The following is a 27,176-nucleotide window of genomic DNA, read 5'->3' as shown; positions in this document are numbered from 1 at the left end:
TTATTTATCTCATTGATCTCAACGTCCATGCATTTTTATTCTTCATATCCCCTAGTGCTTAGTTCTTGCCTTTTACCCAAAATGTACAGGCTTGCTGAATTTAATTTGGGCAGTGTTCTCTTGGTTTTGGATGTAAATGAGTTGTAACATTTAAGTGACCTCACAAACATAGTTCTTAGTGAGATTTATTTTACTTGGGGTGAATAATATTTTTAAAGTCCCTGGCCAGGCATGGTGGCTCACACCTGTAATCCCAGCACTTTGGGAGGCCAAGGAGGGTGGATCAACTGAGGTCAGGAGTTCAAGACCAGCCTGGCCAACATGGTGAAACCCCGTATCTACCAAAAATACAAAAAATTAGCCAGGCGTCGTGGCAGGTGCTTGTAATCCCAGCTACTTGGGAGACTGAGGCAGGAGAATTGCTTGAATCTGGGAGGCGGAGGTTGCAGTGAGCCGAGATCATGCCAATGCACTCCAGCCTGGGTGACAGAGTGAGACTACATCACAAAAAAAAAAAAAAAAAAAAATTAAACTCCCCCACCATCAGTAGAACAAAAATAAACCCTTTTTTAATTTTTTTTTTTTTTTAGTTAACCGGACGACAGCCACAAAATATACAGCAGTAGAAGGAAATTAACATGTATTGAAAACCTGTTGTATGACAAGCACTCTACATTCACCTTCACATGTGTTTTCTCATTTAATCATCACAATCCTTCTTCTGTCATCCCCATTTTGCAAATGAGGAGACTGACAGAGTGACTGAATAATCTACTCATAATTTTACAGCTAATAAATGCTGGAACTGGAATCCAAAATTGTAGTTACCTGATCCTGAGAAATAGTGATATTTCTAAATAATTCATCTGCTGTTATTACCCATGTGCTTAAAATTCTTCTACAACTCCCTGTACCCTGCATTAGAAAGTCCACACTCCAACATGGCATCTAAAGCACTTTTAGGTTAGGTCCTGTCTTCTGTCTTTTCAGGTTAATTCCACATCACTCTCTTATAAACTCCTCTACTCTCTGTCACTGAGTATACTTATTTTTCTCATAAAATCATTATGATCTTTAATACCTTTTAGCCTTTGCACAATGTCTTATCTCAACCAAAAATATTGTCCCATCTACCTGAATCTCCCTCTATCACCACTTCTAATCACTTTCCTTTCTCATCTGCAAACTATTAATCATCCATAAGGACTCTTCTAGCATCATCTTCTCTGAGAAGATGTCTTTCTCTATATCAGAAATTGAAAACTGCAGGTATCAGATGTTTAATTTCTTACCATATTTATTTTTTAAAAGTACAAATGTGTTCAGACAGAAGTTGTTTTATATGTATAGGAATAAAAAAGCAAAACGGATAGAGATATTTAATTTCTACTTTATACAATTCATTATTTTTGTTTCTACATAGAGCAGATATGATTCTTGCAATTAGAAAAAATATATATATTTCCTTAAATTAGGAGGGAGGATTAGCCATGAACTTTTTTGCCTCCCATCTTTTCAAGAACCCCCTGAAATGAAATAGAGAAGTACAGAAAAAGAGTAGGAAGGTAGAACATCCTTTATTTTATATCAGGGTTTCTCTGTATGGTCCCAAGATGGGCATTACAGCTCCAGGCATACATATTCACCCAGTAACTTCAGGAGAAACAAGTACAAACTAGAACAACTATTCCTTCTTTTGTGTTTAACAAAGGAACATTTTTCTAGAAGATCTTAGCTAAGTTTTTCTCCCATTTCATTAGGCAAAATAGGGTCATTTACCCCTTCTCAAATCAATCATTGCTAGAGGGAGGGTAATGATTGGCTTATGGACTAATCAAGAGATTCCTGGGCTGGGAGGAAGGTAACCTTTACTGAACACATACCCTCCTGAGAGAGGGAGAACACTCACAGTTGAGGCTGTGTTAAAAAGAAAGTGGCTGGGGGAAATACAATTGTTCCCACATTTAAGCCCTTTAACCCACTCTTCAAGCCCTCCTTTGCCTTCTAAACTCTTCTGCTGTGTTCATTAACCCTTTAGCTCTGCAATCAACAATTCGCTTATATCTTCAGCACCTTCTCTGAATGTTTCCTTGACCTCCTTGTCTTTCTTTTCTGTTTTTTTTTTTTTTTTTTTTTTTTTAATGGAGTTTTGCTCTTGTTGCCCAGGCTGGAGTGCAGTGGTACAATCTCGACTTACTGCAACCTCCGCCTCCCAGGTTCAAGCAATTCTCCTGCCTCAGCCTCCTGAGTAGCTGGGATTACAGGTGCATGCCACAATGCCCAGCTAACTTTTTGTATTTTTAATAGAGGTGGGGTTTCATTATGTTGGACAGGCTGGTTTTGAATTCCTGACCTCAGGTGATCCACTCTCCTTGGCCTCCCAAAGTGCAGGGATTACAGGCGTGAGCCAACGTGCCCAGCCAACCTCCTTGTCTTAACTGGTTTCCTCTGAGGACCCTGCTCACATGCCGGCTGTTTTATTTTCCATAATCCCATATAGCTCATGGCTAAAATTCAGCTAGGAGGCCTTCTTACTCTCCACTGGCTCTTTCAAATATATCTCTTTTATCTTCTTTAAAAACTAACAGCTTTTTTGAAGCTTACAACAAAAGTCACCACCCACTACACCTTCTAGGTATGTACTGTCATCTACAAAACTTTGAGTCATGCCTCTTCATTCATTAAAGTTGGGGGGTCCTAATATGGTGTATTTCCCTCTATCCCTGTTCTTGTCATCATTCTTGGTGTGTAAGTTTTGTATGTGTATCTCTCTTCAAGTGATGTTCATTCCTACTCATTCTTATCCTGTATCATCAAAAAAGCACCTCACAACAGACATTTTGAACTAATCTCTTGATATCTGATGTGCCTTGATAATACATAAGCTGAAATTTAATAAGAACATTATAGCTGATTTATTCCTCATTACAATAGCTCACTCGAGTTCATCCATAGACACTAACATGGAACCTTGTGATCTCATCAACAGCACAGATGGGTAGAAAATAGAGATACTACTCAACTTATGGTGAGGTTATGTTCCTATAAACGCATTGAAAGTCAAACATATTACTAAATTGAAAATGCATTTAATACCCTGATAAATCCATCATAAAGTTGAAAAATTCTAAATCAAACCATCATAAGTCAGGGATTGTCTGTTAACCGTAGTGTATGTACTTCGCTCAGTGTATCTGTCTGTAGGGTTTAACTGGAGTATTAGAAGAAAAGAAGAGAAAGAATGGTACAGAAAGATATTTTAAGAAATAGTAAACAAGACCTTTCTAAATTAATGGAAGACATAAATTTACATTGTCAAGAAGCTCAGAGAGCCTAAACAGGCTAAATTTAAAGAAAACTATGCCTAGACACATAGTAAAACTGCTGAAAATCAAAGACAAAAATAATATGTTACATGATTTAATGACTGTAAACTTCTCATCATATGACATAGCAGCTAGAAGACAGTGAAACATTTAAAGTTCTAAAAACTTCATGTGTATTAGCGGAGTCAACCCAGAATTCTATGTCCAGGAAAAATATGTTTGGAGAATAAAGTTGAAGTAAAGAATTTTATGGGTGAAGAAAAACTAAGAATTTGTCACCATCAGACTCCACATTACAGGAAATACTTAAGGAAGTTATTCAGACTCAACAGAAATAGCACAAGGCAACCTAAATCTTCAGAAACAAATGAAAAGCATCAAAAATGATAAATATCTAAGAAACATGAAATACTAATTTTAACTTTAATTGGTTTACAATACATATACATGTTCAAAGAAAAAATATAACATTAATATAGCATTATTTTTTGAGGTTTATATTTCATGTATGTATAATACATATGACAGCTACCTTATAAAGGATGGTGGGGGAGAGAGTAAATGGACATACAGAAATGTGAGTTTCTCCATTTTATATTAAGTGACACAGTAGTAAATTTAAGAATACACTGAAACATTACAGATGTATAATATAACTTTTAGAGTATCCACTAAAAAGTATAGCCAAAGAGGCATAGCCAAAAGATAAACTGAAATAAAATAAAATTTCATATATTTTCCCCACTATCAAAAAGTCAGAAAATGAGTAAAGGTACAGAAAGAAAACAGAAAACAAACTAAAAGTGGCAGACTTAAGTTTAATTATATCAATCAATAACTATATTATATGTTAATGGACTAAATACTCACAAGGCAGAGGTTACCAGAGTGGATAAAAAAGCAAATATCTATTATATGCGGCCCACAGAGGGCATACTTAAATTAAGATTACAAAAATGGATAAAACAGCAAATGACAACTGTGTTCTCTCTATAGAGGGTACATTTTAATTCTAATGAAAGTGATAGTTAAAAGTAAGTAGATGGAAGAAGACATCGTATATAAACATAAGTATTAGAAGGCTGACATGGCTCCATTCATATGAAATAAAATAGACTTAAAAAGATTATTACTAAAGATAACTAAGCACATTTCATAAAAATAAAAGGTCATTCTGTTTTGAAAACATAACAACATCCATGTGTATATGCCTAATGAATGAGCCTCAGAATACATAGAGTAAAAACTGACCAAGTTAATGGGACAAATAGACAACTTCGCATTCGTGGAGAAAACTATAACATAGCTCTGGATTAAATTTGACCCCCTCCCAAATTAGTGAAGAAATAAAGGAATTACCCTACCGACCAGCTAAAAAAGAAAAATCATATGATCATATTAATTGATACAGAAAAAGCGCTTGACAAAATTCAACACCCATTCATGATAAAAACCCTCAGCAGTCTTGGAATAGAGGAGAGCTTTCTTAACTCGACAAAGAGCATCAACAAAATACCGACAGTTACATCATACTTAATGGTGAAACTAAATCTTTCTCCTTAAGATTAGAAAAAAGAAAAGAATGTCCATTCTTACTACTCTTATTCAACAGAGTAATAGAGGTTCCAGTCAGCACAAAGAGGCAATTTTTCTTAAAAAAGTAAAAGGCATACAGATTAGAAAGAAAAAAGAAATGAAATGTTCCCTTTTTGAAGATGACATTATTGTCTATATAGAAAATTTCAATGAATCTACAAGAAACAAACCAAAACAAACAAACAAACCAAACTCTTTCCCACCTTCCAGCCAAGTCCAGTGGCTCACATTTGTAATCCCAGAACTCTGGGAGGCCTAGGTGGGAGGATCGCTTAACTCCAGGAGTTTGAAACCAGCCTGGGAAATATGGCAAGACTCTGTCTCAGAAAACCCCCCCCAAACCAAAACAAACAAACAAACAAACAAAACCTTCTTAGAGTTCAGCAAGGCCACAGGATGCAACATCAATACACAAACACAACAGTATTTCTATATGCTAACAACAGAGTACGTGGAAATTGAAATTAAAACACAATATAATTTGCAGTTGCTCCAAAGAAAATGAAAGATGCAAATCTAACAAAGCATATAAAGCATCTGCTTAATGCAAATTACAAAATGCTGATAAAAGAAAGATGATCTACAACTGGAAACATACCATGTTCATGTAATAGAAGACTGGACATAGCAAAAATGTCAAGAATTCCCAAATAGCTCTATAGGATTAATGTAATTCCTATCAAAGCTCCACCAATAGTTTTTTAGACAAATATGTGTTTATTATATATTTTAAATGAAAAGGTAAGGGATATAGTATAGCTACAATAATAGTTTAAAAGAATAAGGTAAGAGAAATCATTCTATGTTTTGTTAAAATCTACTATATCACTTTAATAATCAGGACAGTATGGTACTGGATAAATAGGGCAGAATATAAAACCCAGAAACAGAATAAGACTCTGTCTCTACAAAAGAGAGAATCTAGAAATAGACTCATACAAATACGCCCAACCAATTTTTAACAAAGGTGCAAAAGCAATTAAATGAAAGAAGGATAACATTTTAACAAATGGTGATAGAGCAGTTGGCCATTCTCAAGCAAAAGAATAAACTCAACCTAAACCTTACACCTTTATGCACAAAATAACTCAAAATAGGTCAGAAACTTTAATGTAAAAGGTAAATTATAAATCTCTGGGGGAAAAAAGAAGACAAAATTGGTCAAAGTCCAGATCAAAGAGTTCTTAGATATGAACCCAAAAGCATGATCCAAAAAGAGAAAAATTGATAAATTAAACCTCATCAAAATAAGGTTTTAACTTCTGATCCGCAAATGAGGGTGGGCAAATAGACAAATTACAGACTGGGAAAAAATATTTGTTCACTGCATTTCCAACAAAAGACTTATATCTAGAATAGAGTTGACCCTTGAAACATAGGTTTGAACAGCATGGGTCCACTTACATATGAATTTTTTTCAATAAATATATTGGAAAATTTTTTTGAGATTTGCAGCAATTTAAAAAAAACTCATAAATGAACCATATAGCCTAGAAATATTAAAAAAAAAGAAGAGGTTTGTCACGAATGCATGAAGTACATGTAAAAGTATTTTATCATTTACTGTTTTAAAATAACATGAATCTATTATAAAAAGTTAAAATGTATCAAAACACAGACTACATGGTGCCATTTGCAGTCTAGAGAAATGTAAACAAACATAAAGATACAATATAAAACCATAATTATGTAAAATTAACTGTAATACATTGTGTACTACAGTAATACTTTTGTAGCAACAGCTTATTGCTCTTGCCGTGAGCTTGTGAGGTGACTATCTGCTTAAACCACTGTGTGATATTAATCATCTCCCTAATCATCACTACCTGAACAGTTTGTTTCTCCAGTAAATTGCTTATGGCAGTTTAAAAAATGATCTCCCATGGTTCTCATGTACATGGTTCTCTTACCGTGTTTAGTACAATACTGTAAACCTTGAATAACACCATGGGATCCATACAAAGTGCCACTAATGATGCATTATAAGAAAAGGTTGAATTGCTTGGTATACCGTAGACTGAGGTGTGCAGCTGTGATTGCCCTCCATTTTCAAAATAAATCCAGCATAAGGACTATTGTTAAAAAAAAAAAAAAAGGAAAAATTTGTGAAGCTGTCATGGCAGCTATGCCTGCAAATGTGAAAACTTTGTTCTTTTGCAAATTACCTTTTTTTCTTGTATTGAAAATGTAGCTTTTGTGTGGGTGTAGGATTGCTATAAGAAAGGCATATCTATAGACTCTAATTAATGTGATTTGAGAAAAAGCAAAGTCATTCTATGATAATTTAAAGCAAAAGGAAGGTAAAGGTGGAGAATAGTGTGCCTGCAAAAGATGGTTTGATACATTTAGAAAGAAGTTTAACTTTTAAAGTGTCAAGATAACAGGAGGAGCAGCTTCTGCTCACCAAGAGGCAGTAGACAAGTCTTCAGATGACATTAAGAAAATTACTGAGGCGAAAGGATATCTGCCTGAAAAGATTTTTTAATGCAAATGAAAATGCCCTATCCTGGGGGCGGAGGGGGATGCTACAAAGGGTATTTATGAGTAAGGAAGAGATGTAAGCACTGAGATTTAAGGCAGGAAGGGATAGGCGAATTCTACTGCTTTGTGCAAATGCACTTGGGTTTATGATAAGGACTGCCCTTATCTATGAAGCTGCTAACCCCCAAGCCTTGAATGGAAAAGATAAACACCAGCTTTCAGTCTTTTGTTTGTACAACAAGAAGGCCTGGACAACAGAAACCTATGTTCTAGATTGATTCCACCCATACTTTGTTCCTGCAGTCATGAAATACCTTGCCAGGAAAGGATTGCCTTTTAAAATTCTTTTGGTATTGGAAGACACCTCTGGCTACCCAGAAACCCTGAGATCAAGTAGTCTACTTACCCCCAAACACATCTCTCTAATTTGCCCCCTAGATCAAGGGATCATAATAAGAATTTTAAGGCTCACTGCACTCTATGGAAAGGACTGTCAATACTACGGAAGAGAAACCTGACAGAACTTCATGAAATTCTGAAAAAAATTACATCATTGAAGATGCCATCATTGTTATAGAAAATGCTGTGAAAGCCATCAAGCCCAACACAACAAATTCCTGCTAAAGAAAACTGTGTGCAGATGTTGACATGACTTCACAGGATTGATGACAGAGCCAAACAAGGTAATCATGAAAGAGATTGTGAATATGGCAAAAAAAAAAAAAAAAAGTTTAGGGATGAAGGGTTTCATGATAGTAATCTTGGAAAAATTCAAAAGTTAGTAGACACCAGAAAAATTAACAGAAGACGATTTGATGGAGATGAATACTTCTAAACCAGTACCAGGTGATGAGGAAGAAGACACAGAAGAAGCAATGCCAGAAAACAAGATGATATTAGACAATCTGGCAGAAGGGTTTCCATTATTCAAGACTGCTTTTGACTTCTTTTACAACACGGTCCTTTCTATGATATAGGTACTAAAACTAAAGCAAATGATGGAAGAAGAACTGGTAGTGTATAAAAATATTTTCAGAGAAAAGAAAAAGCAAAAAACAGACATGATGTCTAAGAATTAAATGGAATGTGACTGCCTTTCCTGACTCCCTTCTCTACCTTCTCTGCCTCTGCCATCCTTGAGACAGCAAGACCAACCCCTCCTCTTCCTCCTCCTCCTCAGCCTACTCAATGTGAAGACTGGATGAAGACCTTCATGAAAATCTACATTCACTTAATGAATAGTAAATGCTTTTTCTCTTTCTTATGATTTTCTTAAAATCATTTTCTTTTCTCTAGCTTACTTTATTGTAAGAGTACAGCATATAATACATATACAAAATACATGTTAATTGTCTATGTTATTGCTAAGGTCACTAGTAGGGTATTAATAGTTAAGTTTTGGGGGAGTTAAAAGTTATGTGTGGATTTTTGACTGCATGGGGATCAGCACCCTATGCCCACATTACTCAAGAGTCAACTCTATATAAAGAACTCTAAAAACTCCATAGGAGGGTTGGGGATGGTGGCCTATGCTTGTAATCCTAGCACTGTGGGAGGGTGAGGTGGGTATGTCACTTGAGCTCATGAGTTCGAGACCAGCCTGGGCAAAATAATGAGACCCTGTCTCTACCAACAACAACAACAACAACAACAAAATAAACAAATAAACAAAAATAAAAAAAATTAGCTGGGTGTGGTGATGCATGCCCATAGTCCCAGCTACTCAGGAGGCTGAGGTGGGAGAATCCCTTGAGCCTAGGACATGGAGGTTGCAGTGAGCTGAGATTGCACCACTGTACTCCAGCCTGGGTGATGGAGTGAGACTCTGTCTCAAAACAACAACATCAACAACAAACAAAAAACTCCACAGGGGGAAAACAACTTATCTTTAAATACAAAATAAGCCAAAGCCGTGAATAGACTTCTAAAATTATTTATTTTTAAATTTTATGGCTACCTACTACTTGTACACATTTATAGGGTATATGTGATATCTTGATACAAGCACACAATAAGTAATGATCAAATCAGAGTAGTTAGGATATCTATCACCTCAAACATTTATCATTTCTTTGAGTTTGGAACATTTCAAATCCACTCTAGTTATTTTGAAATATACAATAAATTATTGTTAACTATAGTTGCCCTATTGTGCTATGTAATACTAGATCATATTCCTTCTATCTAACTGTATTTTTGTACCCATTGAACCAACCCCTCAGTATTGTCTACCCTCCTCACTACCCTTCTAGTTTCTGGTAACCATCATTCTATTCTCTGTCTCCATGAGATCAATTTTTTTTTAGCTCCCACATGTGAGTTAGATCATGCAATATGTGTCTTTCTGTGCCTGGCTTATTTCACTTAATATAATGACATTTAGTTCCATTCATTTTGCTACAAATGATAGGATTTCTTTCTTTTTTATGCTGAGTAATAATCCATCCTGTATATACACCATAATATTTGTTGATGGAAGTTGATCATCAGGTTGATTCGGTATCTTGGCTATTGTGAATACTGCTGTGGTAAATATCAGAGTGCACATATCTCTTTGGAATACTGATTTCCTTATTTTGAGGTAGAAATGCAAAATGATGCAACCACTTTTCACTTATCTTAGGCATTTTCTTAAAAAGTTAAACTTATGCTTATCATCAAACTCAACCATTTCAAGAGAAATAAACCACATATCCACAGAAAGACTTGTAAACATCTGTTCATAGCAGCTTTATTCACAATAGTCAAAAACTATAATCAACCCAAATTTCCATCAATTATACATTGCAATATATCCATACAATGGAATTCTAGTCTGCAATAAAAATAATGAACTACTAATGCATGCAACAATCTAGATGAATCTCAAAATCATTATTCTGAGTAAAAGAAGCTAGATACAAAAGAACATATACTATATGATTCCATTTAAATAAGATTCTAGAACGTGCAAATGAATCTCCAGTGATATAAAATTTGTTAGTGATTGCCCAGTGCCAGAGATGGAGGGGGATGGGGAATAAACTTCAAAGGGCATAATGGAATATTTTTGTAGCGTGATGGAGGAGGTGGTTCGTTCAGCATAGCATACATCTGTCATAACTCTCAAATTGTAGGCTTTATAGGGATGCAGTTTATTTTATGTAAATTATACTTCACTAAAGCTGATTTTAAAAAATAACACCCATTTGAAAGAGTCTGAATACAGAAATAAATACCATGGCCATTGTTCTTAAGGAGTTTATGATCACTCCCCCAATTTCCACTGTTTTTCATGGTTAGAAGCTGGAGGAATGGCAATGATTCTTTTTGGTTTCATTTTGTCTTATTTGTAAACAACAAATTTATACCTGCAAGACGGGATAAAGGTCTTTTGGCAGACAGAATCAGACACTTTGATCACTTTTCCACTAAATCACTTAGTCAACCAGCATCTAACTTTCCCTGACAGAATATGGTATCTAAAAAAATTGCTGATTAAAACCCAGGCACTGATGAACAAAGAATAGCATTCAGTTAGATCCAAAGTTACATGAAGTTGAAACATCTCTCAATAAGCCAACCAGATACTTTTTGTTAGATAAAGTTAGGGAAGAAAGACCTACTTTTTCACCTCAAGACTGGTGTAAAGAGACATCAAAAAAAAAAAAAAAGTTGATGACTAATATGTAATTTCACACAGAGAAGACTGTCCTCATGCATATAACCAGGTATAATATGCTTCTCACTGTGATATTTTAAACATGATTTTTAAGATCAAATACGTAAAACAAACTTACCGAAGAAATGATTTGATGTTTTCAGCTTTCATTTCGGATACCAGTTTCCACCGTATACTTTGATGATAGCGCACAGAAGTGGTTGTTTCTTTGAGAGGCTTAATAAACCAGCCTAAGGAAAAAAAATACACAAACATGCACACATATACACAAAATCACTTTGACTTTATTAAAACTAGAAGCCACCCCTCTGTCCTTCCCCCCAAAAAGCCTTTATCTGACAAATAGATCATGGTGAGCTTTAAAAAATAATGTTCATATTAAATGCAGAAAACCTGTAAATTCTGATATGTAATATAATTTTTAGATGCTTAAAAGGAGTTTTATTTAAGAGAAGCTCTTTCATTTTCTCACGTTATGCATGAAGGCATGGCTTTTCTTGTTCTTCCCTGGATCTCTAGTCCCTGACACATAGGGAACATTCCACAAATATTTATTTACATATAGAGCAGGGTTTTGTTTTGTTTTGTTTCGTTTTGCTTTGTTTTTAGTGCTGCCCGTATTAGTTGAAAGTTTTGACTCACTAATGTTGCTTGGAAATAAAACGATTTTTTTTCATCCCTGCAGATAGTGACAGCTGTAGGTTGTCTTTAGTGAACTCAGTGAACATTTAATAAATTTGAATTTCAAGCACACTTTATCTATTAGCAAGCCCAAAATACATTCCATCTGGTTTCTAGTTTTGCTGAAATTTGCAGAGTTTATCATATCTAGCCCAGCCGGCCAGGGCTAGCGCTCAGCCCAATCCCTTCCAGCTCCAGGATTTCTCCCTTTATCTCTACAGAGAATCACGAGCCCCGGAGTCGGGGGAGAGTGTTTCGTTCACTTACCCACCATCAATCCCATCAGGAAAGATGCCAGCGCAGCAGCCAAGCACATCCAAAGGTACAGACGGCCCCTGGACTCCGCCATGGCTTCTTGAGGACCGAGCTTGGGGCGCCTGCTACATTCGCGAGCTTCGGGGCTGCAGAGAAACAGAGAGCGCGCTGGCAGGAGGCTGTGAGCGCTGGGTGGCCTCCGCTGACCTTCGCAAGGCCACGCCTCCGCCCTACCCGCTGGGGACCTGTGGTCCCCAGCGGCCCTCGATGGGGGAAAGGAAGCCCTGCAGAGGGAGGAGGCATTCTTCCTGTTGGCGGGCAACTTCCATTCTGTGGATCCCGCAGTAACCCGGACATAGTAGGTGGCGGGAGCTGCTGAAAATGTCCCTAATTTTTTCCTAAAGAACTCGACTGCTGTTTGCCATGCCCATCCCCCACAATGCCCAGTTTCGGCTCAGAAGTGAATTTAAGTATTGCTTTTCCTGATCTATTGGTTATTCTTCTTCCAGATTCTCTGCTGTAATTTCCCACTCGTCAAACTCGGAAATGATTTCTGGTCCTGGGTGCTCCGCTGTTAAAGCTGTTAACACCACTAATACCGCAATCACTGTCAGCATCAAAATCGATGGGATTGCGTTTTTTTGTTCCCCTTTACTTAAACAAAACTCCACATTTCTGTAATTCTGTTTCCACTCATTTAACTGAGGTTTTTACCTACCTCACTGGAATGTTTTAGGTTCACATTAGTAAAAGTAATCATTGAAAGGACCTTGCACTGCCAGTAGTTACCGAGAGTATGTTCTTAATGCTAAAGCTCAGACACCAATTTCCCAAAATATGGTGCTTTGACATGCTAAACCGGAGAAGGCAGAGGGTCTCTCTGACCATACCCCTCTCTTCCAGCTCCTCTCTCTCAATCCTTTGTCTCTCCCATAGCACAGAATAAAGCTGTTCTCTAAAGTTCCCTTATCTGCCTAAAGTCCAGAACTACTAAAGGCAAAAACAAACAAACAAAAAAGAGTTTCTTTCCTGAGTTTTCGTTAACCGAACTAATATCTCAGGAAGAAGGACTGCAGTCTGTCAATACAACTGGCAGACTTCTGTTACAAACTCTTGTCTGCCCTGTAGGGCCAACAGACTTTGTCCCAGGCCATTGCATATTCTTCAAGCCCATTGAATTTCCCTAAAATTCATTTACTACCCTCTTAAAATTATACACACATTCCCATCTTCCTTTCCTCTAAAAAGATGGGTATATTATCATCTGTACCTCATTGGTTATTGGGTAATCATTCTACTACGATTCCCTTATGCTATGTTATTCATAAATTTGTAAGCCTTTTTTTTTCCCCAATAGTCTGCCTTTTGTGAGTTGATTTTCCAGCAAAACTTCAGAGGGTGAAGGGGAAGCTTTCCATTGACCCCTACATTAGCAATGGCCCCTGTCATTCCCCTGTCCTCACCATGCTACATTCATGAAGCATTTCTCTTTAAAGATGGGTTTGCAAAATAGTGGCCATCGTAGATAGCCTTCATCCAACCATCTCATCTCAGAGAAAAATTTTAGGAATTTATGATTGGCTTCACGTATCTAACCAAAAGTAGTTTTTTTGGCCAAAGCAAAACTGCTATGTTGATTTCAAAGATGGTAGTATATCTAGGATAAACTTCACAGCATTGTCTGCAGCCCTGATAGCTTTAGGTAATGCACCTTTGCTCCTAACAAGTGACTGGAAGAGTGAAATTTATTTTTCTGGGACATAATTTTTTTTTGTCCTTGTATTTCAGTGGCTATGAATTGAACATAATTGTTGATAGGTATGCCTAATGACTTATTTCTTGAAACTTTTGTAGCATACCTGGTACTTAACTTTGAAGCAAACCTCCTTAACGAACTGTTGATTTCTTAATGTTTGCATGCAATTTAAGTCCCAACTAACTTCAGCTTTTTCAGCTACTAGCCTGTTAGACATTCCTTGACTGACTCCTCCAGTGTTTTCTATTTTAGAGAGAAACATCTTTCAAAAAACATTTTCATAACAAAGTGAGTTTCTTCCCCCTTATATGCATACACACAACACCAAATATAGGGAATTAGAATAGAATTATTCAAAAGGTTCAATATCCAGTGAAGTAACTAAACCCCTCAAATATGGCTTAAGAAACACTTTCCAAGAGCACTCAGAATTATTTTTATGTGTGACATTATGAAATAATACTGGGATTTTAATAACTCTCCAGTGTTTAACAGGTGACACACAAAGGTCTCAAACAATATCAAATGTTATTTTTGTACATGTAAACATTTTGGGTATTGATTGTGTAATTTGTCAATTTTTAGAATCTTGGCTTTTTCTATTTGCTACCCATTGGACCATTCACTGTTGACTACATAGCCCTCAAGAGGCAGATCAAAATTATCTCCAGGAAAAGATTTACTGAAGAAAGAGAAGGTAGAAACTAATGAATAAAGTTGCTAAGCTATTTATTAAATTTATTTTTTCTTGCTCATTTTGTGTTTTTTATTGCTAATTGAAGTTTGAGTAATAGAATAAATCAATGCATTATTTAACACAGTTTGCCAGTTTGAATAATCTTCCTAAATTAAAATTAGATTAAAGAGTTCCAAGAATGAGCAATGTTACCTCAAATATGACTGTCGTCTCTGTAGGCGGCATCTGCAATCTTGAAAAGCCATTGTAAAAAGCCCAGTTAGCTGGCTCAACAAGTCTTTGGACTTTTGTCAATATAGACACTGCAAGCATTCAAAATTCTATGTTAATTAAGTTTGTAACAGAAGGCTGCTATCAAAAAGTAATTCCTAATTATTACCATCTTGGCAAATACTTGTACTTTGCAAAGCACACTTAACAAAGCAACACTGTTGACGTAGGGCAATCCTTTTCAATTTCTCCATCAAAGCTAATAGTATATAAAAACTTTGAGTATTGAAAACCAGTCTCTCAATGAAGCTATTTGACACATTTGACCTGCTCATGATTCAGTGAGCCTCTAACATAATAAAACTCACCACTTCCTCCATTTAAGTTAAATTGCTCTTATCTAAGCATTTTTTCCTCCTCTTCTGCATCATAGCAGAGGCAATTTTTGTAACTCTGAAGCTCAAGTTCCTTCAAACAGGTTATGGCAATGTTTGAAAACAAAGTGTCATATATGTACTAATAAAGCAGTATATATAAATTCCACTTGCAGAATTAAGCTTTAATTATTAAGCTTTAATAAAAAAGAATAATGTTTAACTTGATGATAAAGTGGTGAGATATTTGTCAAACCCACAGTCTCACCAGGTGCTGTGCCACAAAATTTCAGGTTTTGCTTGAAAATGTTGCCTTATTCTGCATATGAGAAACTCAGTGCATAGATACAGACATTATGCCATTAGTGATGTCACAAGGTGGCATTACTAGGGAAATGAATAGGCCTACGTGATGTTGTGGTCATCCAGAAAGCAATGTTCACTTTCAAAAATGTGAATCGTTGATGTTATGATAGCTGTGATTCAGCACAAGCATTATATTCCAGTTGGGTATTTGTTTCTTTTCTCTTTTATAGGACGGGGTCTCACTACGTTGCTTCGGCTGGTCTCGAACTCCTGGGCTCAAGCAATTCTCCCAACTTGGCCTCTCAAAGTGCTGAGATTACAGACATGAACCACTGTGGTTAAGTATTTTTAAGATTCTGGGCCACAAAATTGTCAAAAATTAGTTTCAAACATAAAATAAGATGTTAGAAAATTAGTACATTAAACAATATACCAGAACTTATATCACAGAGGAGAGGTGAGACAAAAGAAGTCTAGATAGTGAAAAGAGGTGAAAGACTGATAAAAGTGAGAAGAAATTTTTTAAAAAAAGCAGAAACCATGATTGGATGATTTCCTTCTGATGTCATAATTACTCTACTCAACAATAAATGTAGAAATTAGAAAAGACCTACCAGGTAAATGTGTAAAATAGACCATCCATACCTTCTTCTCAGCGTAGGATATGCCTCCTATCATGCTAACATTCTAGTTGGAACCTTGACACTGGTAAGTTTTACAACTTGGCCTTTAAACCAGATTTTCTGACTTAACATTGCTCATCCCTTATCATTAAAATGCACCTTCAAGCTATTTTCCATAATAGCTTTAACTAATAGTGTCATTTAACTAATAATACCTCCAGTGCTATTCCTTCACAAACTCTCATCCTATAGCCTCATTTACAGCTGCGGTCCCTGTATCCCTTTAATATCATTTTATTGTGTATAAATCCCTTTATATTTTGAATCCTCTCTCTAACATATCTTTTTCTACCCCCTCTTGTCTGACACCTATTTTCACTTGATATCACTTTTTTCTGAAAACCAGTTAAATGGACATTTCCTTTTCTTGCCTTTCCATTGACTCATGGGGTCAGAGAGGAAGGACAGATCTTTGCTTTGTCACCATTATTCCCTGCGCATTCTCTTCTGAAGTCACTTCCATCTGATTATATAATTTGCTTCCTTTTTTCATCATTGTCCCCACCAAGATATTATCCTACTTTCTCCAGTGGTTTTAATGGCTACATTGTGGAATTTGAGTGTGCCCCATTCTTTGGCACTTCACTCCTCATTTTCTTTCACACCTCACATAGAATTCTTTAGTATGTTCTATTGGCTCTGCAATCAAAACATATCTTGAATCTAGCTGCTTACCGTCTTCACCGGCATTATTCTAATCTTAGCCACAATAATATCTCATGTAAAGCATTTTTATTGGGTTCTCTTTCTCCACCTTTGCAGACCATCTTTGACTCAATAGAATGTCCTTCCTAAGGCAACAATCAGATCAAGTTATAATTTAAAATTTTCCAAAGCCCTGTCTTTAAACTTAAAAACAAAATTTATCAGAACAAGGATCTCTGAGAAAAAAGAAAAATATAAACTAAAAACAACCCCAATTTCCCCCAAATTTAGACTCATTAGAGTGGCTACCAAAAACCCACATGATCTAGCTTTTGAATCTCACCTCCCCTCAAAGGAAAACTGCACTAAGGAAATACATGCAAGCCAAATACATGGAGACCAGGCAACCACAAAATCAACAAAGATCACCAACATCATAAAGAAACAGACAAACCCAAAGGGAGGGCTTGTGGCACTAAGCCCTCCTAGTGATAAATGTAATAAATTCATATGTCTATAGATAAAGGAGGCTTTGTTATATGGCAAATGGCTAAGAAAGCCCCAGCCTTCTATAGAATTTTTCAAAGATCCCTAACAAAGTAAAATAGCAAGAAGGGGGTGTTTAACAATTTTACAATTGGAGGTAACCATTGGAGAAATTAAATTATTTGATATTTTTATTGTGGTGAGTTGAAATTCATTTGTTATTTTAAAAGAGAATTATTTTTATTAACTGGTTACTTTTCTTGACCAGCTAACCTGACCAAGGACAGTCTAATTCATAACAAGAGGAATATAATCCCTATTCTACAAGCCACATCCATAACCCCATAGTTCCCTTAACTATATTGCCAGTTTTTGAGACTGAGCATTCATTTCCTGCTAAGTCTCAGACCACTCTGAGAAAGGCTGCCAAACATTTGCCAGCCCTGCTCACTACTATCCCACTTTCCATACAAAGTTCTTTTTCTTAGGCTCAGACAAGCAAGGCTATAAATGAATGGGTGAAGGGAGTTTTTCAGATCATCTAGTGATGAAGTTATGGCACACTCTGGTTTGTACAGGTTGATATGGTTTGGCCATGTCCCCACCCAAATCTCAACTTGAATTGTATCTCTCAGAATTCCCGTGTGTTGTGGGAGGGACCTAGGGGGAGGTAATTGAATCCTGGGGTCCAGTCTTTCCCGTGCTATTCTGATGATAGTAAGTCTCATGAGATCTAACGGGTTTATCAGGGGTTTCCGCTTTTGCTTCCTCCTCATTTTCTCTTGCTGCTGCCATGTAAGAAGTGCTTTCCACCTCTTGCCATGATTCTGAGACCTCCCCAGTCACATGGAACTATAAGTCCAATTAAACCTCTTTTTCTTTCCAGTCTCAGGTATATCTTTATCAGCAGCATGAAAATGGACTAATACAGTAAATTGGTACCAGTAGAGTGGGGCGCTGCAGAAAAGATACCCAAAAACCTGGAATTAACTTTGGAACTGGGTAACAGGCAGAGACTGGAAGAGTTTGGAGGGCTCAGAAGAAGACAGGAAGATGTGGGAAAGTTTAGAACTTCCTAGAGACTTGTTGAATGGCTTTGTCCAAAATGCTGATAGCAACATGGACAATAAAATCCAGGCTGAGGTGGTCTCAGATGGAGATGAGGAACTGGTTGGCAACTGGAGGAAAGGAGACTCTTGTCATGTTTTATTAAAGAGACTGATGGCATTTTGCCCCTGCCCTAGAGATTTGTGGAACTTTAAACTTGAGAGACATGGTTTAGGGTATTTGGTGGAAGAAATTTCCAAGCAGCAAAACATTCAAGAGGTGACTTAGGTGTTGTTAAAAGGCATTCAGTTTTATAAGGCAAGCAGAGCATAAAAGTTCGGAAAATTTGCTGCCTGACAATGTGATAGAAAAGAAAAAACCAATTTTCAGGGGACAAATTCAAGTCAGCTGCAGAAATTTGCATAAGTAGCAAGGAGCCTAATGTTAATTCCCAAGACCATGGGGAAAATGTCTCCAGGCCATGTCAGAGAACTTCTCAGCAGCCCCTCCCATTGCAGGCCCAGAGGCTCAGGAGGAAAACGTGATTTTTGTGGGCTGGGACCAGGGTCCCTGTGCTGTGTGCAGCCTAGGGACTTGGTGCCCTGTGTCCCAGCCACTCCACCTGTGGCTGAAAGAGGACAACATAGAGCTCAGGCTGTGGCTACAGAGGGTGGAAGTCTCAAGCCTTGACAGCTTCCATGTGGTGTTGAGCCTGCAGTTGCACAGAAGTCAAGAATTGAGTTTTGGAGAGGCCAGGGGTGGAATGATATGATTTGGCTGTGTCCCCATCCAAATCTCAACTTGAATTCTATCTCCTAGAATTCCTGCTGTTGTGGAAGGGACCCAGGAGGAGGTAATTGAATCATGGGGGCTGGTCTTTCTTGTGCTATTCTTGTGATAGTGAATAAGTCTCATGAGATCCGATGGGTTTATCGCAGCTTTCTACTTTTGTTTCTTCCTCATTTTCTCTTGCTGCCACCATGTAAGAAGTGCCTTCTGCCTCCCTCCATGATTCTGAGGCCTCCCCAGCCATGTGGAAGTGTAAGTCCAATTAAACCTCTTTTTCTTCCCAGTCTTGGGTATGTCTTTATTGGCAGCATGAAAATGGACTAATACAAAGGTAAAAAAGATTAAAGAAGATACAGAGAGTAAGAGAATCATGGTGGGGCCCCAGAAGACATAAAATAGCTGGTTCAGTGAATGGTCTCTGGCCTTCACAAAGACCAAAACTGTACCTGGCTACCTATTCTAAGTCCCGAAACACACACAAGTCATCTGTCCACAACAAAACTAAGTCTCTAACCAACACAAACTTTTGTTTTACTTCTCCTTAAAATCTCTTTTCATTAAAAAGACCTGGAATCTGGAAAACATTACACTAGGTGAAATACGCCAGACACAGAAAGGAAAATACTGCATGAGCTTACTTTTATGTGGAGTCTAAAACAAGTCAAACACATAGAAACAGAGAGAAGAATGGTGGTTTTCAGGAGCAGGAAGGAGGAGGAAATGGAAAGTAGTAGGTCAAGGGGTAGAAAACTGCACTTTTATAGGATAAATTAATCTAGAGATCTAATGTACAGCATGAGGACTATAGTTGATAACATTGTATTGCATATAAAAATTTGTTGAGGGTAGATTTTAGGTGCTCTCACCACACACACACACACACGCACACACACACGCGCATGCACGCACTCACACCAGTAATCATGGTAGGTCATAGATAGTTTAATTTGCTGGAATGTTGTGGCCATTTCATTATGTATACATACATCAAAACACCATGTTGCACACCTTAAATATATACGATACACATTTTATTGGACTATTTCATAGAATTCTTTTTTACTGCCATATTGAGAAATGGGATAAAATGCCCTCAAACTAAATATATAAAGCAGAGTATTAAATGTGCAATAATCAGAGGATAATTATAGTCAAATGAAAACACTGTTAAAAATTTTTCTTCAAAAAGATTTAAAAAGCATTTAACTTTAGCCAACAGTGAAGGATACAGAGACCCTAGGACCATTATTTTTGCCCTACCTGTTGTCATCTTTGGCATGGTGAGCAGGTATACTACAAAAGTAGTGTTGCAACATCAAAACATTGCATTTTATATATTGCTTAGAGAAGAGTCTGTCTTTACAATTTATTGGCCTGAGGAGATCCCACCTCCTACTCAGCAAAATACAGTGAAAGAGAGACTCTACCCTACTAGACAATCAGTTTTCCTGCATCTTATACTTTTATCCCATTTGATCAATTTTGATGAAACCAAATTTAAGACTCATCTTTGAGTACAGAATTTCAGAATTTAGAGGAAGGTGATTCTTGTTTACCTTCCACTTTAAAAAATGCTTTGGATACTTGATCTGTAAGCATTGGGAAGTGACATTTCACCTAAGTGAAAGGGTGTTTTGCCTATCATTAAAATGACTCCATTGTAAACTGTATTGCCTGTAATCTGTACCATTTTTGGCCTATGCTTTTGTTTCTGTTAGCTTCTATTTTGCAAACAATATACATTACTCTAACTTGAACAGAAAAGAAATAGTAGCTCATAGAATCTCTGGCAAGATTCGAGAATCTTTTTTTTTGTTGTTGTTGTTGAAGTGGGCAGTGATTAAAGTGGCCAGTCAATCATAACTATGGCAAAAATGATGACAGAGGAACAAGCTGGTGAGGCTGGTGTGGCTGCGGCAGCGGGACACTGGATGGCACCCCTTGTTTTAGAGATGATCCCCGTGATCACCACCACCATAGAACAGTGAGATCATGTGCCTGTGCTCTACCAGGGGCAGGGAAGACAGATGTCTAGACTTTATAGATTCTGAGACCATGAAGAATCACACAGCAGAACATTCCACAAACATAGAAAGGGTGTTCAAATGCTGTACAGACAAAAATACACCAGCAAACAGTTATATAGTCTCTTGTTTTCTGCCTGCCCAATATCTGTACATATTAATCTTCCAATAAACTTCCAAAAAACACATCCCCAGTGGAAGTTTTGTAATTTTCACATTTAGCAAACAGGACTACACTCATCATTTCTCTAAACAGACAGGAAAAAAAATGCATTAGAGTATTATTTAGAGAAGTGGTTCGCAAAGTGAGATCCCCAGACAACAGCGTCAATATTACCTGGCAACTTGTTAGAAGTGCAGTCTCAGGGAAATTCTAGAGCTATTGAATCAGAAACTTTTCTTCAGGAATGAAGATAACTATTACTTTTAGAGTTGCTTTTATACGATGGGAAAAAATCGACCCAAAGTCTTGTGGTTATTGCATCCAGCTGCAAATCTAGCTTTCTAGTTGATGCTCATTCTTCTTGTAGTTCTGTCATGATTCCAACTCAGTTGTCTCATCCTATGAACAAAACTGAAAAGCTAACTGCTATTTTCACATCCCGTTTACCTCTATATGCAATAGGAGGCTGGGTTCAGTGACTCGTGCCTGTAATTCCAGCTATTTGAGAGGCTGAGGCAGGAGGATTGCTTGAGCCCAGGAGTTGGAGACTGCAGTGAGTCATGATCATGTGACTGCACTCCGGCCTGGGCAACAAATGAGACCCTGTCTCTTAAAACTAAAAATTTAGCCAAGATGGTGGCTCATACCTGTAGTCCCAGCTACTTTGGAGGCTGAGGCTTGAGCCAAGGAGTTTGAGTCCAGCCTAGGCAACAGAGTGAGATGCCATCTCCATTAAAAAAAAAAAAATTAAAAAAAATATATGTAATAGGGAGAGAGAAAAGAAATTTAAGATAAACTGTAAGAATATATACATGTTACAGTAAGAAATGAGACACATGAGATTAAAATTTTTGTTTCAGCATTTCATTATAAAGTCACTTATAACTTCCTTCCACCACTTTTCTCCCATATTCCCTTTGCTTTCAGCAAGTATCTCAGCTATTCAGAATTATTTACCTTCATTTCTAAGGGAACTGAACCCTTGCTGTACCCTCTAGTTTAGTAATCTCAGTGAATCTTTTGCACTGAATGTAGGTTTGAGGAGGCGATTTAGATTATTATCTCAGTTTAATGGTAACTCTTATCTTCTTATGACAAGAATCTCAATTCTTTCTTATCACGAGAATTTTCCACCCCAGCCAATGGTAAATTCATCTTCTGCCTACAGTGTTGTGTTCTGTTCAGTGGCATGAGAGGCTTAAGATAGCCAGGTTGGAGCTTTAAATGCCATATCTATGTAACTATTATTTCCCCTGACAGAAACATTTGCTCTGTAGGGACTGGAACCTCTAAATCATCAGAGTCCAGAATTGTGGGGACTACAAGTGGATCTTCAAATGTAATCATGAGAAGAACTACCTTTTCTCTATGCTTGGTTTCCTGAGATATATTTTCTGGTTGCGGGAGAAATGGCACTACATGTGTATTAGTTGCGGCTCAGCTCAACTGAGCTGAGTTTGAAGTCCTTCAGGACAGCACTTCAAACTCACAAAATGTTGTCTAGAAAATGCTACTGTAGGCTGAACGCAGTGGCTTATGCCTGTAATCCCAGCACTTTGGGAGGCAGGGGCAGGTGGATCACGAGGTCAGGAGTTAAAGACCAGCCTGGCCAAGATGGTGAAACCCCATCTCTGTTAAAAATACAAAAATTAGCTGGGTGTGCTGGCGGGCACCTGTAATTCCAGCTACATGGGAGGCTGAGGCGGGAGAATCGCTTTAACACAGGAGGCAGAGGTTGCAGAGAGCCAAGATTGCGCCATTGCACTCCAGCCTGGGCGACAGAGCAAGACTCTGTATTTGTTTTTTTTTTTTTGAATTAGAAAATGCTACTGTGTCTGAGTCATCAAAAAGTATTCCACTGTTCTATAAGGTTAGATTTTTGTGAATCAAGAAGTACATACACAGACCAATGATGATCAATTAACTAAGACTACTTCCAGGTACCTGAGCTAGCACCTTGAACATACAATGTCTGGTAAACACATTACATTGGTAAATTCACCCTAATCTAAAATTTTCTTTTTTGTCATTTATCACCAGAATCTATAATCCATGCATTTGCAAGATAGTGGCCAATATAAATTGCTAAAATCTGTAATTCTTGCAATGTGTAAGCATTGTTTATGATATGCTATGGAAAAAGCCTTTTTGGGTTTGATTCCATTTTAACCTGGTTACTATTTGGGAGAGAATGAGTTATGAAGACTATGGATATTTTCTTTAAAAGTAGGAAAATTCCTTTGAGTGAGAGTCTAGGAGGCTCATTTTCCTCAGGGAAAGGAAGGGCCACACAGGCTGGAAAGCTGGACTCTAAATCCTCTAAGTACCTCTGTATATTCACATTCCAGTGTTTGGTATCTCGCTCTTTTAAAATCAGTGCTCAGACTTTCAGTTAAGAGATTCCAGGCTGGGCGTGGTGTCTCACGCCTGTAATCCCAGCACTTTAGGAGGCCGAGGTGGGCGGATCACAAGGTCAGGAGTTTGAGACCATCCTGGCTAACACAGTGAAACTCCGTCTCTACTAAAAATACCGAAAAAAAAAAAAAAAAAAAATAGCCGGGCGTGGTGGCCGGTGCCTGTAGTCCCAGCTACTTGGGAGGCTGAGGCAGAAGAATGGCATGAACCCAGGAGGCGGAGCGTGCAGTGAGCGGAGATGGCGCCACTGCACTCCAGCCTGGGAGACAGAGCGAGATACCGTCTCAAAAAAAAAAAAAAAAAAAAAAAAAAGATAAAAGAGATTCCAAAACCCGGATTCAACCGACCTTGCAGTTTGTCAAGTGACAGAAACAAACTTGGCATTTGTTTATAACAACCTTAGCCTTTCACTTGCAGGAAATAAGAATTTGTGTGAGGGAAAAGGAGGATATCAGTCTCAAAGTTTTAGAATGTTACTGAATGATAATTAAGAAACTTGAGTCTATTTATATACATCTTTGAGATACCCTTTGCTGTTAGAGGCAGCTACCCTCAATTATCATTCTTTGAATTTCTCTAGTCTTTCGTGCTGTCTGTCCTAAGTCAACAAATATCTTACCCATATGATTTAAGAAATGAACGTATATTATTGTACTGAATGTAAACAAGAAATAGATGTATATTATTGCAATATACATGTAGACAAGAAATGGATGTGTATTATTGTAAAGTGCTTATACTACACATGAAGTGGTATAATATCACTCATAGGTAAACTGATAATTTAGAGATACATACCCTAAAGCAGTCACTAAAATAACAAAGCATACAGCTAACAAGCAAAAAAGTAGATAAAATTTAATCATAAAATACTCAATCCAAAAGAAGAAAAAGAGGAAAAGAATACTTGTAACAAACAGAAAACAAATAGCTGTCCTTTCCATGGTCAGCACAAAAAAACAAAACAAACAAACAAACAAAAAACACATAAAAAAACAAAAAGAAAGAAAAAAGAAAACAAATAGTAAGATGATAAAATTAAACTTTATCGTACCAATAATCACATTAAAGGTATATGATGTAAACATTCCAATAAAAAGCCAGGTTAAGAAGAACAAGATACAAAAGACACAGTTATATATGCCATATAAGAAATGAACTTTAACTATAAAAACAAATTGGTTAAAAGGAAAAGAACAGAAAAAAAGATGTAACTCGATAACACTAGTGAAAAAAGCAAGAGTAGCTATTAATACATTAGAGGAAGTACATTTAAGAGCAAAGAATATTAGCAGTGATAAAATTAGGTCATTTTAGAATCATAAAGTGATCAACTCATCGAGAGGACATAATGATCCTAAACATTTATGCACCTATGAACAAGCTTTCAATATACATAAAGCAGACACTGATAGAACTGCAAGAAGAATTGAACACGTTCCTAATTATAATGGATTTTTAAACTTCTCTGTCAACAGTTGATAGAAAAAGTAGACATAAAATCAGTAGAAACATATAAGATGGTGCAACACTGTCAACCAACAACAGCAGATCGTGCATTTTTTTTCAACATTACAGAAAACATTTAACAGGATAGTTCATATTCTGGGGCATAAAACTAACTAAGTTTGAAATGGTTCAAATTACACAAAATACATATTCTGAGCACAATGGAATTAAATTAGAAATCAGTAACAGAAAGATATCTGAAAAATTCTCAATTATTTGGAAACCAAATAACATATTTTAAATAACCTGTGACTCAGAGAGGATATCTAAAGAGAAATCGGGAAGTGTTTTAAAGTGAAAACACAACATACAAAAATGTATGTAATGCAAGTAAAGCAGTACTTGAAAGGGAAATTTTTAGCACTAAAAGCCTACATATTAGAAAAGAAAAAAAAATCAATAACTTCATATTTTATCATAAGAACTAGAAAAAGAATAGAAATTCAACCTAAAGTATGCAGAATCACAGAAGTAATAATCTTAGCAAAATTCAGTGATACAGAAAACAAAAACAATTGAGATCAATAAACCCAAAACCTATTGGTCTTTGAGAAGATCAATAAACTCGATAAACCATTAGTAAAACTGATAAGGAAATGAAGAGAAGACACAAATTACCAATATCAGGAATAAAAAAGGTGATATGGCTTTAGATTTTATAGATATTAAAAGAATAGTAAGAAAATACTTTGAAGAACTTTATGCCAATAAACCAGATGATTTAAGTAAAATGGAAAAAAATTCTAGACAATAATTACAGGCAAAGACCTCTAGAAACACACTTGTAATTAATTAGATTTGCTACAACTTTCTTTTTTCCTTTTTTTTTTTTGAGACGGAGTCTTGCTCTGTCACCCAGGCTGGAGTGCAATAGCATGATCTCGGCTCACTGTAACCTCCTCCTCCTAGGTTCAAGTATTCTCTTGCCTCAGCCTTCCTAGTAGCTGGGATTACAGGTGCCCACAACCACGCTGGGCTAATTTTTGTATTTTTAGTAGAGACGGGGTTTCATCATGTTGGCCAGGCTGGTCTCGAACTCCTGACCTTAAGTCGTCCTCCCACCTCGGCCTCCTAAAGTGCTGGAACTACTGGTATGAGCCACCATGCCTGGCCTGCTACAAGGAGAACACATACCAAGAGAAACCAATGGGTGTCTCAGTAATAGGATGTTAAAAGGAACCTGTTATAGGACTTACCCTTTGGTTGGGAGATGAGTGAATGTCTAAGAAAGAAGGGGTTTGCTCTAATTGGATGCTGTCAGAAAACAGGCAGATGGTCCAGCCATTTCATTCCTAGGTATTACTCAAGAGAAACAAAAGCATATGTCCATATAAAGACTTGTGTATGAGTGTTCACAGAAGCTTTTTAAAAATTATACCCTCACGCCAGGCTTGGTGGCTCATGCCACCTAACACTTTGAGAGGCCGAGGAGGGTGGATCACCTGAGGCCGGGGATTTGAGACCAGTCTGGCCAACATGATGAAACCCTGTCTCCATTAAAAATACAAAAATTAGCCTGGTGGGGTGGTGCATACCTGTAATCCCAGCTACTTGGGAGCCTGAGGCAGGAGAATTGCTTGAACCTGGGAGGCAGAGGTTGCAGTGAGCCGAGATCATGCCATTGCACTCCAGCCTGGGTGACAGAGTGAGACTTCATCTCAAAACAAACAAACAAACAAACAAACAAACAATTACCCCCTCAAACGGGAAACAACAAAGATTTCCATTAACAAGTACTATAAAAGGTTAAACAAACTGATATAGTCAAGCAATCAAACACTATTTTGCAATAAAAATGTATGCACATAACAAGGACAAATCTCATGACAAATATTGAGTGAAAGAAGCCAGGCAAAAACAACAAATGTATACTCTATGACCCATTTATATAACATTCTAGACAATGCAAACTTATCTATAGTGACAGAAAGCAGATCAGTAGTTGCTTGGAGAGGAGCAGCAGGGAAGGTCAGGAGGGTGGGATTACAAAGTGGCATAAGGAGGCCGAGGGCAGTAGCTCAGGCCTGTAATCCCAGCATTGTGGATGGCTGAGGCAGGAGGATTACTTGCAC

At 37.2% G+C, this 27,176-nt stretch overlaps 1 protein-coding gene across 11 annotated transcripts in view; it reads right to left on the bottom strand.

Annotated features, from left to right (window-relative positions):
* The window catches only part of NAALAD2 (N-acetylated alpha-linked acidic dipeptidase 2), an 80,548-nt gene that overhangs the window by 44,920 nt on the left and 8,452 nt on the right, over window positions 1–27,176 (bottom strand). For 3 of the 11 annotated variants that reach the window (XM_009423963.5, XM_009423964.5, XM_009423965.5), the window contains exons 1-2: window positions 12,013–12,215; window positions 11,183–11,294 (exon numbers count right to left, since the gene is read on the bottom strand). In XM_009423963.5, coding sequence (XP_009422238.3) covers window positions 11,183–11,294; window positions 12,013–12,094 — 194 coding nt within the window. In that variant the 5' untranslated portion in view covers window positions 12,095–12,215. Of the gene's footprint in view, window positions 1–11,182; window positions 11,295–12,012; window positions 12,222–13,859; window positions 14,000–14,645; window positions 14,756–15,031; window positions 15,150–15,305; window positions 15,363–16,701; window positions 16,818–17,014; window positions 17,049–27,176 lie in introns of those variants that run through there. The other 8 variants (XM_063784384.1, XM_063784386.1, XM_508692.8 and 5 more) reach the window with 8 other exon arrangements.

The sequence above is a fragment of the Pan troglodytes genome, chromosome 9 (assembly GCF_028858775.2).
Source record: "Pan troglodytes isolate AG18354 chromosome 9, NHGRI_mPanTro3-v2.0_pri, whole genome shotgun sequence".
NCBI classification, from domain to species: domain Eukaryota; kingdom Metazoa; phylum Chordata; class Mammalia; order Primates; family Hominidae; genus Pan; species Pan troglodytes.
This window is presented reverse-complemented; position numbering and strand designations above follow the sequence as displayed.